The sequence below is a fragment of the Cephus cinctus genome, unplaced genomic scaffold (assembly GCF_000341935.2).
Source record: "Cephus cinctus unplaced genomic scaffold, Ccin1 Ccin1_scaffold0661, whole genome shotgun sequence".
NCBI classification, from domain to species: Eukaryota; Metazoa; Arthropoda; class Insecta; order Hymenoptera; family Cephidae; genus Cephus; species Cephus cinctus.
The window spans coordinates 540,726-560,095 of record NW_014333290.1 but is presented as its reverse complement, the minus strand read 5'-3'; the positions used below and the strand labels follow the sequence as shown (position 1 = coordinate 560,095).

Sequence of the window (19,370 nt, the reverse complement as noted above, 5' to 3'; positions counted from 1 at the left end):
CGTGTCAAGATGCGGAAAAATATCCAGAAATGTTGGTTATAGAATTCTAATGAATGAACAAATGTAACCAGCTATATGAAAGACTAATCAAAGAGTAACGGAACTGTTAGGATGAGCCAGTACAAAAATCAAGTCATTGGTCTATACCGTTAATTAATTATATTAAAAAATTAATGTAGAAACATCTTGTTTTTTGCCTCCACGACTGAACGTAGGGATGATGTGTGACAACACCGCATGAGCATAGAATGGCATACATTCCTGAATATCGTAATAAGACTAAAGAATGAATTGAAGATGATTCAAATGTTTTTTGATGATACTCTGATGAAAAAAAAAATGATTCCCACCAAAGATGTAAAGGCAAAGCTCAGTTAATGAACGCGTCGTTGCCATTTCTAAAAACTATAATTTGCACATAGAAATAAAATATGACCGTTAAAATAATATCAAAAAATTATAACTATGTTTGTATTGCAAAAAACTTTGTATCTGTAAGTCTAAACATCAACATTTTTTATAACGACATTTTTTACTAAGAAAATTTAATGTTAACGAGTCAGCGTCCTGCTGATAAACGATAGAGTTCTCCCTAATTTTCCCCTATGCGATAAGAGATCTCGAAACTCCTTAAGCCGAACGAGTGCTACGTTATTCTCATTGGTTTAAGGCACTCTTTGGGAATTTGCAATATTTTATTTTATTTGGAAAACAACGTCACAGACCCCCGTGTTCCTTTGAGTCTCTATTCCGTGTCACGTGATAATAATATTTCAATTTTGTTGACAATTCTTAGATAACTGACACTCGTGCAAGATAGCCAGCTGTCAATTGGGCACAGAAAATCCTTGCGTCAGATCTATTTATGAACTAAATGCTCATGTATCGTAAAAGGCAATTTTAAAAAATTTCAGAGAACACGGGAACGAATTTAAAATCCCAAAAGTATTGTCACTTAACCAAAGAGAAATTAAAATTTCATGTATAGACATTTTTGATAGGTAAGAACTGGAAGTCGAGTTTATTATAAACGAATTGAGTATCCCGTCAATTTATATAAGATTTTACTTTCTGCCAATCGAATACAAAGCCGCCATTGTGCATTTTACAAATGTCATGTATACTCATTAAGTATGGCAATTTCTGTAAGTGCAAAAAGTGAACATTCGCCACCTTGCAGATATTATGCAAAATCGAAATGTCAATGCTAATGATTAAGTAGTAATAAAATACAATCCACATTTATTTTTAAAGTGGGAAAGAACTTGGGTGAATCGAAGGGAATGTGAAAATTGGGATAAAATTCAATTTTTGTCCCTTTCTTCAAAGCTAGTCGAACTTCATCAGGACCTCGAAGAAAGATTTCAATAAAATTCAAACAAAGAAGTATAGAAATATAAATGAAATTAAATTGTTAGGTGACAGTTCGAAAACATATACAATGACATTCATATGAAAGGTGTCCCTATGGAGTTCAATTTGAATTGAGTGACAATTTTGATAAAATAGATGTAATTCTGAATTCCACCCAATTACGGCGGGAGGCTGACAACTTATTTTTGGCTCTCAGATTTCTAATTATTTTAAACTTAAAGACAAATCTCCTCCAATTTTTCAAAGAGTAGAATGAGATAGTAAAACTTACATACACACAGTTTAATCACACGGGACATATGTACACTGAAATATATACACAGTCGTGACTTTATTGTGAATAACCCGTAAAATGTAAAGAGATTTATATAAATGTTTACAGTCGAAGGTTCAAGACATTTTGCGTGTACGTTAAATGAATATGTTTTCCGGGGCGCAAAATCACGGGAAAATGGAAGATATATGAAAAATACGAAATAAAGAAAAAAAATATGGGTAAATGGAAGGAAGAAAAAAATATGTAAATGATGAATTAATATTACGAAATCGCGAGGATGTATTAAATTACGCGCGCGAAATTTTTCTTGCTTAAATATAACGAATTAAAATTAACGATATTGGAAACATTTGTCATGTAATCGATTAATTCAACATATTAATATTGCTTGAAAAATTAATGAGAGAATTAATAACTGTCGGTAACGGCAGTTTGGACGAAATTTTACGAGTAGTTGAGCTTTTCTAATTGTCGATGGGATACATGCAATTTCTGCACAATGCGCTCGAAATACAAATAAACAAGTCGGTTCGCAGGACAATGCATGACTAATGAAAATTACGAAGCTAATTTTTTTATTTTAATTTTTCGCATTATCTGCCATCCGTATATTAATTTTTCGTGAATATCATTGTTCCACCACAATTCTATATTTCAGTGTTGATATAGGCGAAACTGCACGCAAGTGACGTCAGTGTTATAAATATTAACGAAATGGGTTCGGAAATAATTTTTTTGCTGTTTAAATCATGCGAAATCTAATTGTTAAAGTTTTCTTTGAGTATTGTTAAATGATTTTAAGTATTTATTTAAAATATCTCAATGGATTGTTGATCGGATTATTATTATCAATCAGCAAGTCACGTGGTGCATTGTGCTTGTGCAGAAATTCGCGGCGAGGATAGTTTTCTAATACGCTAGAGAAGGTTAAGAGATAACACGTAATTAATTAATGATAAATGAATTAATAATGTAACGAATAAAAAAAACAAATTACATATAATTGGGGATCATTGTACACGTATAGTTATTGTGTCAAGACTGAAATATCAAGACTTTCGTAGAGGTGGAACGTTTTTGTAAATAATACTGCCTAAAAATATATGTAGGAATTATATAAGAAAAATACAGTAATAATGTTTTGTCTGTTACTTACTCACCCGATATTTTTGCCCTCTGCAAATTATTATTCTCTTCCTCTGCTTGTGTCTTACTTATCGTTCATGGAATCGGACCGTGATAATCTATCCTTTCAAATTATACGTTATAATTTGCCACTGTTTATCAGAATTAATTGAAAAGCATTTATTTTATTTTATTAATAAGGCAACTACTGAATAGAGGATGAGGTAAAAGACTAAATGATACAAAACGACGAAAATTGAGACTTTCCAATCGGGACTTAAATCATAGGTTGCTTATTGTCCAAATAGCCATATAAATTAGTGACAAAGCAATATTCTTAAAAATATATTTCAATTCTATTTAACATTAATATCGATGATCAACATATACAAGAAATCCTACTAGCTTGAACGATTCAAATAATTTTATAATCTTTCTTTAATGGTATCCGTGCCAGATTCAATCCTATATCGAAATCATAAATGTTTCAGTTCAGCAATTACGTACTCTACGCATGGCATCGGCCAGTTACTTTTTGAAAATGCACATGTGTATTTTTTATATTGTCGTCGAATTAAAGTGCAACACAATGTGCAAATCAAAGTGCAACTTGAGATATATCGTTGCACTAAGAAATATCTTAAAAATCTTTTTTTAGGCTGCAATAGACATTTTTTAATTAGATTTTAGTATTTGCAGTATCCGCACGTCTTGAATATTATAACGTATCAGATATACAGTTCGAACGAAATCGTTCGAATTAAGATAAATATTAATTAGGAGACACTCATATATAAACTGGCTCAGATAATTGAGATTCGCTTTTTGATACATAGTCTTAAGTATATAGGGTGTTTCTTTTATCTCTGCCACCCGAAATAACTCGGTAATTATCGATGTAAAAATGCTATAATTAAACACTTTATTCACGTATAATTAATCACTAAATGATTAAGGATATATTTATTTTATGTGATATACTTAGCAATTTTTCGACCGACTGATGCTTTACTGTTAATCTATTTTCAAACAGAAGCTTTCAACAATGTATGTATATTCATATACAGGGTGTTTCTTTAATCTCTGCCACCCGAAATAACTCGGTAATTATCGATGTAACAACAAAATGTTTCAAACAAAAGTTGTACGGTGTGGAGGGGGCCACCAAATGCGACCAATTTTTTTTATTTCGGTGGAGGCGTTGACGCACAGTGAAGGTCACCTTCACTTTTTTTAAATAGAATGGTAGGAGCACCTCAATAGAATTGTGGAGCACCTCAAGCCGCATAAAAAAGATTAAGGGGTCGGAGTCGTTCAAGGTCATTCAAGGTCAGTATCGATGATACAAATCTAAATATCTCGGATCACTACCAAATATTTGGTAGTCATCCTCAATGTCCCCCATAAAGAAAAATCGAGTGGATTTAAGTCCGGTGATCTAGCAGGCCAGCCTATTCGTGATCCTCGGCTAATCTGCTTATTACTAAATTTTCGGTCGACAGCATTGCGACCTATCCGTGCAAAATGAGCTGGACAACCATCATGTTGATAGCAGAGGTTTTGCCGATCCCACAAGGTTGGATCTTCAAGAAGCACAGTTAATATTTCTTCCAGAAAAGCAGAAATAACATATAAATTTGAAAATACCAAATGTCTAAAATGACCAATCCGATCCGAGATATTTAGATTTGTATCATCCATACTGACCTTGAATGACCTTGAACGACTTTGACCCCTCAATCTTTTTTATGCGGCTTGAGGTGCTTCACAAGATGACTGAAAAAAAATGTACCATTCTATTTAAAAAAAGTGAAGGTGACCTTCACTGTGCGTCAACGCCTCCACCGAAATAAAAAAAATTGGTCGCATTTGGTGGCCCCCTCCACACCGTACAACTTTTGTTTGAAACATTTTGTTGTTACATCGATAATTACCGAGTTATTTCGGGTGGCAGAGATTAAAGAAACACCCTGTATATGAATATACATACATTGTTGAAAGCTTCTGTTTGAAAATAGATTAACAGTAAAGCATCAGTCGGTCGAAAAATTGCTAAGTATATCACATAAAATAAATATATCCTTAATCATTTAGTGATTAATTATACGTGAATAAAGTGTTTAATTATAGTTAAAAGTAATTTATTAATTCCAATGCACAATCATCCTTCTTCATCTCTTTAGAAGATTTCTACGTCGAGCACATAAATATCAACTGATCAATAAACATTTTAAAAAAGATTCTTCAAAATGTCGAAAATTGTATATATCTAATGAAACGACTTTTTGAATTAAAAAGAATATAACATAAATAGGAAGCAGACTGATTTAAGCACATACCGAGTATATTAGGTAAGATGCACGCTTACGGTTTGCGACGAAGTGCTGTGCGATTTTGAAAATCTGATGTGACAACCACTGAATACCTTTTTGTTACGCATCGATTGCGCATATTATTATTGTTCGTTTAACCATGCTAACGTTTAACTTGCCATTTCAAATGATATTGGAAAAAGTTAAATGCAAAAGTCATAGAGCAAGAAAAAAGAATAGAGATAAAAGGAATTCATATGCTCAACCTTATTCGACAGATTTACTGTGCTTTCGAGTTTCTGGCCGTTAGGTAATATCATTGGTTATAAAAGATCGTAAGTTGCTAGTGGTCCGATTGACGAATTATATTATTAAGTGTCTACACCAACACTTAAAAAGCAGGAACCACGGTGAGTAACAGTTAGGAGTGCTGGAAATTGTAAAATTTGCTAGATCGCAGAACACGCGGAGTGCGGAAGGGGGGGGGCCACTTTTGGGAGCACTTAGGCTTAAAGCGTTCATTCCCCTACGAGCAGGTCGCCTATTCCTGCCTCTTGGACGATCCTGTCTTATCCATTTTTATACTTTTTTCAGTATTTATTTCCTGTCTAGTTCTATACTCGTATTCTTTACTTTGCTACATTCATTTTGTTTTATTTTTTTTTATTTCTTAACTTATTCTTTGTTTTCCTTATTTCTTTCTCTCTGCTCTGTTCTAGCTTACTTTCCATTGTGCTTGTCTTACTTTCCCTATTTCTTTGATTGGGCTAAGCATATTTCTTCGATTAGTCATAGAAGCGTAGTTCATTCTTTTAGAGAAACACACGTAGACTATGGTGACGGGGGTTGCCCTTCCACCTCATTTGCTGAGCTTGCTCGGTAGGTTGGGCCCAAGTTGTAGTCGCACTATGGTCTTTCCGGAGCTCCCGACGGGGGCCTTGGGCACCCTTAGGCCACGCTACGACGATAGTCTTGCGTGCAGTCGATCTAACTAGCAGTCTATCTTTCGCGGCTGTAGTATATCTTTTCGCCTTCCTGAAAACGCTGCAAGGCGTCGCTATGTGTCGGGGGGGAGGGGTAGTCCGTTGGCTCTGGGTTAATTAGCTACCTTTGCCCGTGTTCCTGGTTTAGCTGCACTTGAAGTGGTATCAGTTCTTTTGAGTAGTTTTTTAATAAGTCTCTGCCGGAGACCAGAGACTCGCGCGTTTAACTCATCATTTGCGTCTTTCTTGTTACCCGGCCCAGCTTCCTTCCGTTCCTGAAGTTTTTCCCTCGATCCGCAAAACACGTTATCAGGATTTACCGTGATTATTTTTAACGAGTTATTGCTAATATGCTCTATATAGAAAGTTGACGTTGGTATTGTGTTTGAAGACTGACATAATGAACTCAAATTTATATGAAGTAATGCACGGATCCGTAAAGTAGTACTCGACATGGTATCACACAAAGTTTTATTAATTATTAAATGACCATTAAGTCATAATTAATTGATAGAAATATCAGACGTAGCCTGGGTATCTGCACAGGGAAGGAACCGTGTCGCGGCTGCGTCGCGACGCAGCGTCGACGTGCGTCACAGTAGGCTTTACAGGGCTCCTCCACATCTTTGGTTTCACAGGCTCGTTTAGCAACTCGTCTACGATATCGTTATCAGCCCACCAAGAGGAAGCGGTTACCAAGGATTCGATAAATTTTCACACGCCAGCTGTTCGTCCCTCCGAGAATTCGAGTAAAAGTCATTTCTCGTTACTGAAGTGTGATAATTATATTGTTGATAATCATAACGAATAGGATACGAACGTCAGCTTGTCAGGAATAATCGTAACGAGAAGGAAACGTGGAAAATCGACACGCATTGTGTTAACGTCATGTACGTTTGTCCGTGAAAGCCAGAAAGTTGGCGCGGTGCGCACGCGACGTAATAGAAGCAACGCACCTAGCCATTCCTGTTATTGATTTTGTTACGTGGCGCTGTCATGGAGGATCTTCTGCTGCAGATTGTGAGGGAGGCCCTTAACGCGAGACTACCGAGTCTACGTAAATCGGCGCAGGAAGCACACGGTAAGTTTTAACCTATAAATTTACAGTGAAGATCTTAGTGACGTACGTCTCAAGTGATCCGTACTGGTTGGCCGTTTGTTTAAGATTTTTTGGACAAGCAACAAGGACTCTTGAGAGATCCGCCTCACGAGCTGCGAGCAAAATGTCTGCACACTTTCCAGTTAGCTTTGGAAACAAAGAGAAGCAAATTCGTAGCTTACGGGCTAGCCGGACTACACGTGCGTAATCGACAGTTTGATATTTTTAGGTTAACTTTATATTACCTTACGATATTGATCATTTCGAGTAATGTTCTCTGTGACCTGGATATTCCGTGCATATGAGCGGGGATATTCCGTGCTCGTGGTATAAGCTAAATTATACGTTGTGATATCTATGTAAATACAGCTTGCTTCGTTTTACAGAAAATGTTAAGGGACGACAGATTCCAACCGCCCTACGAACCCGAGGACGACTCCTTGTGGCTACCGGCACAAATTTTACATGCAATGGGATCCATACTTTCGCAGTCGGATGACACACAAACGGATATGCTGAAGGTAAATACACGGTAGTCGTAACTGATTGCTGCTGCGCGCATATCATTACGGTTAATATTTCTGTTTACACGGAACTTAAAGGTTCTACTGCAAGTGGCGTGCTCCTCTTATTGGACGATGAATGGGCGGTTGATCATCGCTGTGCTGACCACGTGCTGCGAAGCATTTGAAAATGGAAATCAAGCAGTGAGAACAGCGGCACAGGCAGCCACTAGTCAGACACTGCGATCATTTTGTTTGTTTTTAGGTAATTCTCGAAGATTTCGAATTAAAGTTACTGCGTGAGTAAAATTATGATGATTGATGATTTATTTTTTATTTATAGACGAGGAGTGCCAAGAAATGGATGAAAATGCAAAAAGAAATAAAAATGTTCGCGAGCGAGGAGTATCCTGCTTTAACGAAGCTATACCGATATTACAATACATTTGTAGCAAGCTGGACGAAGCGCAAACGTGAATATGAAAACACAAAACGAAGGAGGTAATTACAAAGAATGTTAACGGAGCGAATCTTTTTTTTTTTTTAGTACTGGCCGAAACGGATGCACCGTGGTATTCTTGCTGGAATGTCTACACACTTTGATTTCATCCCTTCCGCAAAAGATACATACGAATACACATTTCACGACATTCCTCTGGCAAAAGTTTTGTCCCGCTTTAATAGCATTCCTGGGTACACCCAGAGTAGACAAAACCTTTACGTCACGAGAGGGCAAGGAGTCTGAAGTGGGCAGGGGATCAGGATACCTGGCAACTTCCTTAGGATTCGATAGCCATCAGGCGAAGACCGTGTATAGGTAAATTCGAGAATGTTAAAAAAAAGTTAAGTTACAATATTAATAAGAAACATAATCTCTTTTCAGTATTGGTACCGAATTGGTACGACTAGTCGGATGTATAGGATCCCTACGTCCCGTACTGGAATCCGTATTTCACCGGATGCTTCTCTATCCACCTCCGCAACAACGTCTTGAACCTTTAAAAGCCCTTAGAGAACTCTTACGCAGTCCCAGTCGCGTGGTCGACTTTGCAGGACCATTATTGCTGGAAGATGAGAGAAGCAGCCAACTTCAGAGCGATATGGCTCTTATGCGCCTGTAAGTCGGCAACGGTCCACGCATCAATTTTTATTTGGATTCACTTAATGAAAGTATTAATTATCGACAGAGCCATGGACTCTATAGAAGAGTCGATTGTAGCAGGACCTACAATTTTGCATGCCAGTGTTGCATGCGTGGTAGCAATGTTGTCTGCCTTACAAGAGCTGTGCGAAGGTCGAGCTATCAGTCATGGCTATACGTGCACCATTAATGGTTTATATGAGGAGTTAGAAGCTTGCGATTATAGAGGACCTTTGACCTATCAGAGCATGGCACGATTACCCAAGACCTATAGGTAAGTAATATCTGATCCGGTATCGATATGCCAATGTATAAATGATTCGATATATAGGGAGCAATTAGAACTGATGAGGAAAGGTGGTAGTACCGGAAACGGTATTGGCGGTGGTTCCGATTCTGAATCATCAGGTCACGGACCGTCTGAAAATGGTGACTCAACGGACACCGAAGGCCCCCAAAATGAGTCTGATGATATCAACGAAGAGAACAGTCCCGATGAGAATGATTATGCCTTGGAGAATGAGAGGGAGAGACTGAGACTTGAAAAGTTACCAAAGTGTCTTCACGTAGGTAGACAAGTTGCCGAAGAGTGTAATGTTGACGTTGAACGTCACAATGCAAGACGTTTTGCTAAAACTTTGAGAACCGATCTGATACCCATGGTACTTTCATTGCGAAGCAACATAGAGGTCGATGAGGCGTTACAGAATTTCGCGTCCGAGTACTGTCAAGGTATGTACCTATAGTTTAGAAAGTGACAAGGAGTTTACTTATATTTATAGAAAATCGTTATTGTTATTTTCAGGTGTTTTTGCGGCACAGCAACGGTTGCAGGATCAGGGTGATACAAGTGTAGATACTTGTGCACTTATAACAATAATGAACGCGGATGGAATATATTTAGCTACGTATGCAGCACTTTTGTTGAATCTCAAATTAATTAAAATGAATTATTATAAAGAGGAGGGACGTCTGATTCCCATAAGCGAGGTAACAGACTTCTCGATAACGTATATAAAATTGTTTTTTACGTTGACAAGTTTTTCATACATTGTTCATCGTATACAATATTTTTAGGAACAATTCGTCGAGGAGGTTCACGGGTCTGGTGTTTTAGTTTATTTATCAGCAACGTGGCTCTCTGAATTGTATCAGCAAGTATTAGCGTGTAATTTATTAGAAAAGTGCGGATACGATCCAGCCAGTACAGAGAACAGTGCTTTAGTGAACGTATTGACAGGTTGGCAGAAAATAATTCTATAAATAATATAAAAATAACGATCCATAATCTATTTAATTATATAAAATTTTTGTAAAAGACATAGATGGTCTCTACGGTAGTCAAAGAGGTGGGCAACTTCTGTCAGATTATCGCAGACTAGAACGTGCTCAGCTGTCTCGAAATGAACCGACACCGGAAGCGGAAGCTGGCGCAAAGTTATCAAGGAGAGTATTAACGTGCTGCTGGGCGAGTATGATGTCTGTGCTGACTGCAGGATTGAATCCATCAAAAGAAGAGAACGGCAAAGGCATCTTAAATCGCGAAGGCGCTGGACGTGAGATTAAGGACACTGTAGTCCTGGCCCTTGATGGACTTCACAGAGCTGCCACATTGAGCAACGTCCTCGGTAATCTCTAAAACAAAATACGATTAAAAAGATTTTTATTCACGACTGAGCTATAATAGCCACTTTATTCCCTGAAAAGCAGGACTAAAGTAGCATTTTATTCCCGCATATTTGGTTTTCCCGCAAATTTACTTTATTCCCGCAAAATTTTGAAAATATTTGAAAATTTTTTAGTTTTGAAAAGGTGAAAAATTTTTAAATTTTGAATTTTTTGAATTTTTGAAAAATCGTATATTTCCATCATAATGACGGTGGCTGATTTGGTTCCACTTTTTAGGGAATAAAGTGGCTATTATAGCTCAGTCGTGAATAAAGCACTATATGCAACACGAGAGTAAAGTCGGTTATTCCCGCGGGTGATTTACTGCCCTGGCTTCGCTCGGGCACTAAACTCACACCCGCGGGAATAATCAACGACTTTACTCCCTAGTTGCATAATGTACTTTTGCATAGTTGCATATTATACTTTTCCTTTAACAATTTTCTATAAATATTATTACAGGACTCCAAAATCGATGCGGTTCCATTTTCGGTCTTCTCGCTAAGGCATCTTGTACGGAACAGTCTGTGTCCAGATTGAGACGTACAAAGGACGTCCTGAGGCTCAAGTTACAAAATAAAGCTACCAACGTGCACACTTCTCACGCATTAAGTATGGAAGTTTTACTTGGTAGGGGATTGGAATTAGGTAGTCACAGTGACGATTGCTGGCCACACGTATTTACGTAAGTATTATAGACTGCAACACCTTGTCGTTACGTCCAAATTTTTGAACTGTGCTAACCTCCTGAATTTTTCGAAAGGTGTTGCCTCTACGTGAGTAAGCTGGAACACAATTTCTTTGGAAAAAATCAAAATCCAGCGTTGCCAAAGGCACAGTTGAAACGCGAGAAAGAACGTAAAGAGAAGAAAGACAAAAAAGATAATAACGGCGGTGTAACGATAGACAATAAATCAACCCAGGACAGACTTCGTTCAAGTTTTAATCTAGTCGATGAAGACGAGGAGACTTGGTACGTGACTATAGCGTTGCTACAAAGATGCGAGGAGTTGTACTAATTGTTTACCGACTTTTTAGTGTCGACGTCTATAGCTTTTTATCAAGTCCCTATACACAAAACCTCAGTACGGATACCATCCCCGAAATTATAAGAGAGTCTAACGCGGATAATCAATTCAATGGTATTTTACCTGCCGATTATGCAGCGAAAATAGTCTGCGTTTTATCTCAAGAGGTCGATAGGCTCTTTGAGGATGCTGCGCTTAAATTAAATCTGCACGCTCTCTGCTCTTTCCTGACTGCGCTCTGCAAGGCGAGTAAAGCGCAGCTCTTCAAGTGTGCAGATCAGTCGAAAGACTGTAACAGATTTTGGTGGAGACGTAAAATGCCAAGAGACGATGATCTCAGTGTCTTACTGTTGGCGCGTCTTGGAGAAGTGATGCTAAAGTGTGTTAAAGGTGGTCGACCACTGATACACGTCATGAGGGTAACTATAACGCCATGCTATGACAATAAAATCCTACTGCAGCTATTATACGTGAATTTAAAATAGGTTTGGAGTATACTGGGTCCTCACTTTATGGAAGCCGCGTGCCACAAGGATCGTGGAATATCCAAAAAAGCTGTTCAGTGCATTCACGACTCGGTGGCGGCACTTTTGAACGAACAAATAGAATTGCCACACTTCCACTTCAACGAGGCGCTCTTTAAACCATTCGAAAATCTGCTATGCCTAGAGCTCTGCGACGGTGATGTGCAAGATCAGGTAAGGCGTTTCGAATGACAATAAATCCAAAACGTATCGCTACAGATCAGATCGCATTGTTACAGATCGTTAACAGTATTTGCGAGTTCGTTGAAACAAACAGAACCGAAATCCGATCAGGATGGCGTCCGTTATTCGGTGCTCTGCGCGTAGCTTCGGTTGGAAATTCAGAGTCCGTGGAATCAGCGCCACTGTTAGAAGTCTTCCGTGTATTCCTCTCGACAGACAATACCCTGGTGTTCGCAAACGCAGCCCTGGATTGCATCTTATGTTTACTGAAACACGTGAGAGGTCCTGGTGACGGAGACGTGGAAGATACCTCAACAGGAATTAATGACGATAATGCAGATGGCGCCAGACGTGATCAAGTCCTGAGTACATCCTTCAGCCCTAATAAAATGACAATGGATTCGCGAAAAATGCGACTTTGCGTCGAGAGCCTTAAATATTTACTGAGCTGCAGCGACATATTGGCATCCATGTATCGAATGCCTGCCTGTCCGATATTCCATTCCGCTCAAAGAATTCAAGTATCGACGATTCCACAATACGTCGATCCAGTGATACCAAATTTGGAATTGACCAGGTTCGATCGCAACGCTGAATCCATGCAGGAGACAATTCCTGAGATGTCATACAAGATTTTATCAACCTCCCACAATGGCGATCAGTCTCAGCAACCAACCATCACGTTACAAAGTATGGACAAGCCCAGTGGCATATTAAGGGTTTGGTATATACTGATAGAAGGATTAGCCAGTGCCACTATGATATGTCCACGAAAGTATCAGCCACATACTTTGGAAACACTCTTTCACCTGTTACGTGACACTCTGAACGTCCCCGGACCAGCATTCGGTCTCTATTGTGTCAATCACCTACTACTTCCGATGGTTCAAAACTGGTTACGGAAGACTTCCAAGATTTTTCGAGGCTGGGACAACTTTGCACCAAACTTCAAGCAATGCTGTGGTCTCACTACTGATCTGGTAGTGGATTACATAACTCATCTCCAAGGTGAATACGTCCTACCAACTGTATTAATTTTCTTAAGTCTATAAAAATTACCATACAATCGAATCGATTCTCAGGTCCTGACGTCGTCAGAAACGATACTTTCCTGGCAGCGACGACACTAATGCTAAAACAGCTGTTGTTAGTAATGGCCGAATGCGTCGTGCAACCCACAGAAAGCATAGCGAGACTCGGTTGTGCCTGTATAAGGTAATTCAACAAATTATTATAAATACACTTAAAAGCTTGTTTTGCCACTGGACATAGTTATTTGAATGCTGCCAAGAAACATGAAAAATTCAACCTGAAGAACGAATATGAAGAAACGCCGTTAGTACGGAAGGCGCGGAATGCGCACCGTATATCGCGTTCAACGGGCGGAGCGTGCGTGTAAGATGATAACGAAGCTTGACAGGCTGTCGGATAGGATAAGGTAGCCACCGATATTCGACACCCCACGTTCTCCCAACGACGCAGATATTCGCAAACGCGTATATACTCATAACGTTAAACTTTAGCACACACGCTTGTATCTCGTGCCGCTGGTCCCCGCGTGCGTCCACGCATTTTCTTCCTATTAATGCACGGCACACATCGAGCTGTAATTCTATCCCCGATCGAAAGGTATCGATGTACTGCGTACGAGCGTTATCGGTAATAAAAACGAGGCAGGTTCGCAAGCAAAGACTAACTAAGCTGCTGCTGAATGGCAGAACTGGGATTCTGCGATTTAGCTGATCACAAGTTTCTCTCAGATCCGGCCTTGCTCTTTATATGCTCTATCTATAAGACATATTAAGACAATTAACGATCATAAACGAGTAGTCTATGAATAATACATTTTTAAGGTAAATCTCTGTATCTGCGTAATAGACACGTGCTGGTCAGCAGTGGCCCAAATTTAACGTCGGAGCAATGGGAAGTATGCGGAGTGGCTTGCTATCGTGCTTGCTCGAATTCACTTCAAGAACTTCATCAGCTCACTATGGCCTTCTCACCGCGATCTGAGTCCTTCTACGGAGACGTTGCTCAGGTGAAGGTCGCAGCACGTCGCGACGCCACACCCGAGGAATCCGAACGTTTGCGTCAGCTAGCCGCACAGGTATCTGTTCTGTACCTTATGGATCATTATATCTTACATCTAGTGCTATCGTAGACCATATGGATCCAGTAGACCAAGTAACGAGTACATAGAAATCGGTTTTCCAGTTCCATATAATAACTTGAACATACCGATTTCAATAATACCGCCAAGTCTCTTCTTCGTTTCTTCCGAAGAAATTTCGTAGAGCCTTAGTAAACGCTAGTTAAGTGGATTCTAATGGCGGCTGTGTGTCTTGGCACGAGCACGAGACCAGGAACAAAAAAAAAGTCGAACGTACCTTTTCGGTAACGTGACTGCTCTCAGGTTAGCCAGCTGCGAGAGGCACTGAATGCCGTGAAGAGGCAGAACGCGGCTTCTCTGCCGATGATGCCTTACGACGAGTCCACCGTTGAGACGACACTGCTCAACAACCATCACCACACTACTACTACTACTTCCTTCCCCGTTGGTTCTAGACAGCACAACACACCCCCCGATTACACTAACACTGCGACGAACATGGGCCCCCATTGGCTCTAGCCGTCCACGGTAACTCACGTCATGGATTTTACGAATTTTCTCTCATTCCCTTCGCGAATTATCGAGGTCCTAGCTCGCGGCTTTACGGAATCATCATCGGTAGGCCTTTTCATTATATTTTTTATCATTCATCCCACCGCGTGATCTTTACTCACATTGCTCCGCATCCTCTGTACACGTTGTACGTATTACGGAAAAAAAAGGGTACATACGACGCGAGACTTCATCCTGATCCCATATTAGCTGTTACGTTCTACTAATATATGTTTTTCAATTTCTCCATAGGAATCGCTGTTTTTTGATAACGATACTTCAACGTTAGAAATCGGCCTGCCGATGGATGCGTCTTTATTATGTATTTCGATCGAACAATCACCCAGTTTAGACGTTTGCACTTGCTGGTAGAAGGCACGAGAGTTGCTACAGGAGAATCCTCGATAGGGTCCTTTCCGAGTTACTTATTTCCTCAGATAAATGAACTCGACTATTTCACGTGTAAAAAAGTTATTATGACGTCGCCTGTAACTGTTTTGAGAATTTTGATACGGAGGGACCCTGTCGCAGGCACTGATAGTGTCATTTCGTCCAAGTCGCACAATTTTGTTATATATCACTGCTAAAATCCATGGCTTGAGACCATGGCTAGAATCCTTCATATATCACCAATCGAACACCAATTTGTAGGTCTGCAGCTTTGCTACGTAGATAAAACGCACGAGTGTTTCGAGTGACTTGATAATTCACAGATTTGAAAGAGTTAGTATGAAAAATATACCCTTAGGAGGGTTACTGCCGTTTACCACTACCACCGGTGTTCCTGTACCACCCTTAATCATTATCATCGATCACTGTCATTCGTTATCATTACTCTAGCTACTATGAAATTATTGCCTATGCATTCAAACAGTACTATCCGGTTTCTCGAGTAGTTTTTTTTTTCAATTTAAAAACAATGCGCAATATCCAAGCGAGAATTTATCTAATCGAAAAATCGGACAAGTATACAAGATCGATCAGATAATAGCGCCAAAGTATGAGAATGGCTTCGTACCGTTGCACCAGGAATTTCATTACTTTGCCACTAGGTGTTTCTGCTGGAGGAACAGCGTACCGAAGAGCTTGCAGGAATCTCGGATGAGAGATCGTACGTCTTCCTCCTGTATCCGCCATCGGTTGCCGCAACGCTTAATCCTGATCTCTACATAGTGAGAGTGCAGCTGCGAGCTTTGGTCGTTGGTCTCTTGGTGCATCAGATGCTGTTGCACTGCGTTGCCAGTGTTTTACTTCAGGGAGTTAGTCCACTGGTACCTAGGTACGTATACCTCAGGAATTGATGATCGATAATTGTTAATCAAATGGAATGATAAATTAATTTCTTTTTAGCCTTGCTCACGTTATTCTGCACCCGATAACATCATCATCCTCAAGATCAACGGTAGAAACATCATCGTATCTATCCTACATGAGTTCTAATCATGTCAGCACATTCCTGTCAGCTTTGGATCTCTCTTACGCAGCTGCTCTCAAGTTCGATTGTCGGCCTGGCCTGAAATTCCTAGTACAGAAAGTTGCTAATCTGGACCAAGCGGCCAACTTGTATAGGCAAGCCGGTGCAGCTTGGACCATTAAGATCGTAGCTCTGTTCGAGCTTTGCCTACGTGAAATATCGAAATCTGATGCTGATGTAGAAACGGTTAAGATGATCTTAGGTGTCGAGGACAGCGAGGCCTGCGGGGATGGAGAACCGTGCGAAACAAAGTATAGCGATTTACGAAAATATTTGAGAGAGTTGCAAACAACTTTCGATAAGCTTTGCGAAACTTATATCGAAATTGTCATTGATAAAGATGGAGTACATTCGAAAATTGACAGTTTTGCGGATAGGCAAGTTTTCCTTCTAGTTGCGCAACCCGATGACTTTCCCGAAATCAAACGGAAAGAAGCCATGGATAGTAATGGCGCTCTGTCAAAGCAGCCTGCTGAACTATGTAATGCTCCTGCGGGCGAGCCTAATTTCTCACAGGATGACGAAGAGGATTACGAGGACGTCTACAATCCTAACTTGGACGATGGTAGCGGCTTGGAAGAGTTAGGTCTGGCAGTAGAAACCGATTCCAGACCGTTTCGATTGTCCGATCTAGCTGTCGAATATTCTACCGATTCCGGACCCGAATCGGAACCGGATACAGATGATTCTAGACCTGCATCAAGACTCGGATCCATAGACGATAGAATGGTTTATCCTGACAGATCGGAAGAGAGTTCTCGAGAAGGTTACGTAGATTCGGAAAAGGTACCAGCGAGATCGGATTGTCGATCGGTCGCAATGCACAGACCACCAAGAACACGTCGAAGAAGCGAAACCTGCATTCTCCTGTCGCAACAGAACAGTTTAAAATTTGTCTACGAGAAAGTTGAATCTGACGATTGTATAAATTCAAATGTCCATTACGGTCCACCATCACGTTCGCATTCGGCAATCGAATTGCCAATGAGTCGCGAGTCGAGAAATTCCCCAGTAAAATTACCCGCAGTAAGACTTCATTATTCTAAAAAGTCTCTAGCTAGTCCACGAGAACAAGATATGGAATCGGATGAACGAGAATCGAAATCATGCACGGAAAGTTCCAGAGTTAAAGCACGCGACAATATGGGTCTCCTTCTGGACGAGTATGAACGTACCAAAAAAAACCTCAGGACTAACCCCTTCCTCACCGAGAATGACAGAATATCAAGTACCCCGGCTCTGCCAGTTATTCCTCCAGAGGTTGAGTTACAGCGCAGGGACAGCATCAGCAAAGACAGTGAAGCTCATCGTCGTGCTTGGGCCGAGACTCTGGATGCTGCCTTAGAGTGGACCCTGGCCTTACCGGTAAGTCCTTTTGTCTCTAAAAACCCAATAAATATTAAAGAAAGACGAAGGTCGCTGATGTCAAATAACAGCGGCTATTATTTCCTCGCAGGACGAAAAGCTGACGCCTCTACTTCCGGTTCTGGTGAGAGGAATAGGGATCCTAACTCGACACGCGACTGATCCGATGCTCAAGCACCGGCTCTCCAGTCTCTTTTACCGGGTCGCTCTCCTCTACGGTCTCACGAGCAAGTAGGCAAGACTGTCTACCTTTCTGCCACTTCTGTTTCCTGTCGTTCTTGTCCTTTTTCCCCCGCGATGCTTAACGCAACATATAGGACCTCTGCTCTAATCGCACAGCATTTAATGCAGATACGTAACGTAGCAAGTACGTAGGTTCCTATTTTCGTCCGTCTCTCTCTTTATCGTTACTTCATTTTAATTCAACAATCACTCGCTCTGAGGTATTACCAGTGTGTTACGCCACCAGGCACACACTCGCGTCTATTGTTAATCCATATGAAGGATTTTACAGTTAAGTACACGTAATAATATTTTTCGATGCGCATTATTATTGTTATTATTATTGCTACGATGGTCATTATTATTATATGCGTCAAGTATGCCCGTCTTAGATTGGAGATGCATGCCATTTAAATGTTGTATCCGCTATGAAATGTGAAAGAAATACGAGGAACAATGGTGTAAATGGAACAGTAAATGAAATGAAGGAGAGATGCAACGACATGAGCTATAAGGATTTATTTGGCTCTTGAGCTCGTGTAGCCCTCCTGTCATATACTCCCCATAACCAACCTTTATTTATATTCCTTACCATCAAATACAGTTTGTGGTTCAAATGGCCGCCAGGTCTGAGCATCGCTAGCTCGTAACTTTGTCAACCGCTTCCTGGTGACGTGCAGCTGGGGTCCAGTTTCACGAGGAGCCTAGTTCCAGACGACCATCCTTTTGCATTGCCAACATTTGCAAGAGGCACCACGTGCAGCAAAGGGCTTGGACATTTTCTTGTTACCCTTAAGCCGTTCAATGTCCATACAGCAATATATAATATCATCCCCAAAATCGAGGACATCTCAAAAATTAATTTGCTCAACCATCCAACGGTGGTCCAGACTTTTAATAATTTCTGGATGAGCTAAGTCATAAAGCAGCGATGAATTTCGTGCGGAAAGTCAGCGTCACCCTGTTCGTCTGCGTTTACGTCTGCGGTCGGACTAGCCCTAGTCGTCCGTGTCTCGTAAAGAGGAAAGATTACGAGCGACGCCGCCTCGCCGTGGCACTTTATCCCTCGTGTGTCTCTGGAGCGAAGGTGGGAAAACATAAAATGTAAAATGCGTCAAGACGAAAGGTTACTTTGAACTGTTGAGGGGAATGGAGGAGAATTGGTCTCTCTTGTTGCGGCACATTTAAGGCGCTAGATGAGTACGTTAACTAATACACGCTATATCCTATACCAATAACTGCATACATACAGGATTATTCAGTAGAAACGCACCACCCGAAGTTAGCGCGCCCATTTGAGTCCTAAGCCTGACATGCGCACGCAGATCGCTAATACGCAACTTCTTCCCAGTTTCATCGAAGGATAGAACGCCGGAGCAGCAGGACGGCAACTCTAGCTTTAGGATAGAGCAGTACTTCTTTATAGCTGG

The 19,370-nt window shown here is 40.4% G+C and overlaps 1 protein-coding gene across 2 annotated transcripts; it reads left to right on the top strand.

Moving 5' to 3' along the window:
- The first annotated feature begins 7,011 nt into the window (after nucleotides 1-7,011).
- Nucleotides 7,012-18,444, top strand: LOC107269449 (brefeldin A-inhibited guanine nucleotide-exchange protein 3). Of its 2 annotated transcripts, none has more exons than XM_025086707.1 (22): nucleotides 7,012-7,152; nucleotides 7,237-7,370; nucleotides 7,557-7,691; nucleotides 7,773-7,938; nucleotides 8,017-8,146; nucleotides 8,221-8,490; nucleotides 8,557-8,790; nucleotides 8,861-9,088; nucleotides 9,146-9,546; nucleotides 9,620-9,804; nucleotides 9,892-10,054; nucleotides 10,140-10,442; nucleotides 10,945-11,167; nucleotides 11,246-11,455; nucleotides 11,521-11,929; nucleotides 11,996-12,208; nucleotides 12,274-13,225; nucleotides 13,300-13,432; nucleotides 14,096-14,324; nucleotides 15,932-16,158; nucleotides 16,230-17,718; nucleotides 17,810-18,444. In XM_025086707.1, the coding sequence occupies exons 1-22, from the start codon at nucleotides 7,068-7,070 to the stop codon at nucleotides 17,951-17,953; spliced, it is 6,663 nt and encodes a 2,220-aa protein (XP_024942475.1). In that variant the 5' UTR covers nucleotides 7,012-7,067; the 3' UTR covers nucleotides 17,954-18,444. The 2 variants fall into 2 exon arrangements, with proteins under 2 accessions (XP_024942475.1, XP_024942474.1); XM_025086706.1 differs by having other exon boundaries at nucleotides 10,134-10,442.
- Nucleotides 18,445-19,370: the final 926 nt, after the last annotated feature.

Bases quoted from the DNA above. Each gene is read 5' to 3' on its own strand.
- LOC107269449 (XM_025086706.1), top strand. From the start codon at position 7,068: ATGGAGGATCTTCTGCTGCAGATTGTGAGGGAGGCCCTTAACGCGAGA. The intron at 11,456-11,520 runs GTACGTGACTAT...CCGACTTTTTAG, and splicing joins GATGAAGACGAGGAGACTTG to TGTCGACGTCTATAGCTTTT. The intron at 17,719-17,809 runs GTAAGTCCTTTT...ATTTCCTCGCAG, and splicing joins AGTGGACCCTGGCCTTACCG to GACGAAAAGCTGACGCCTCT.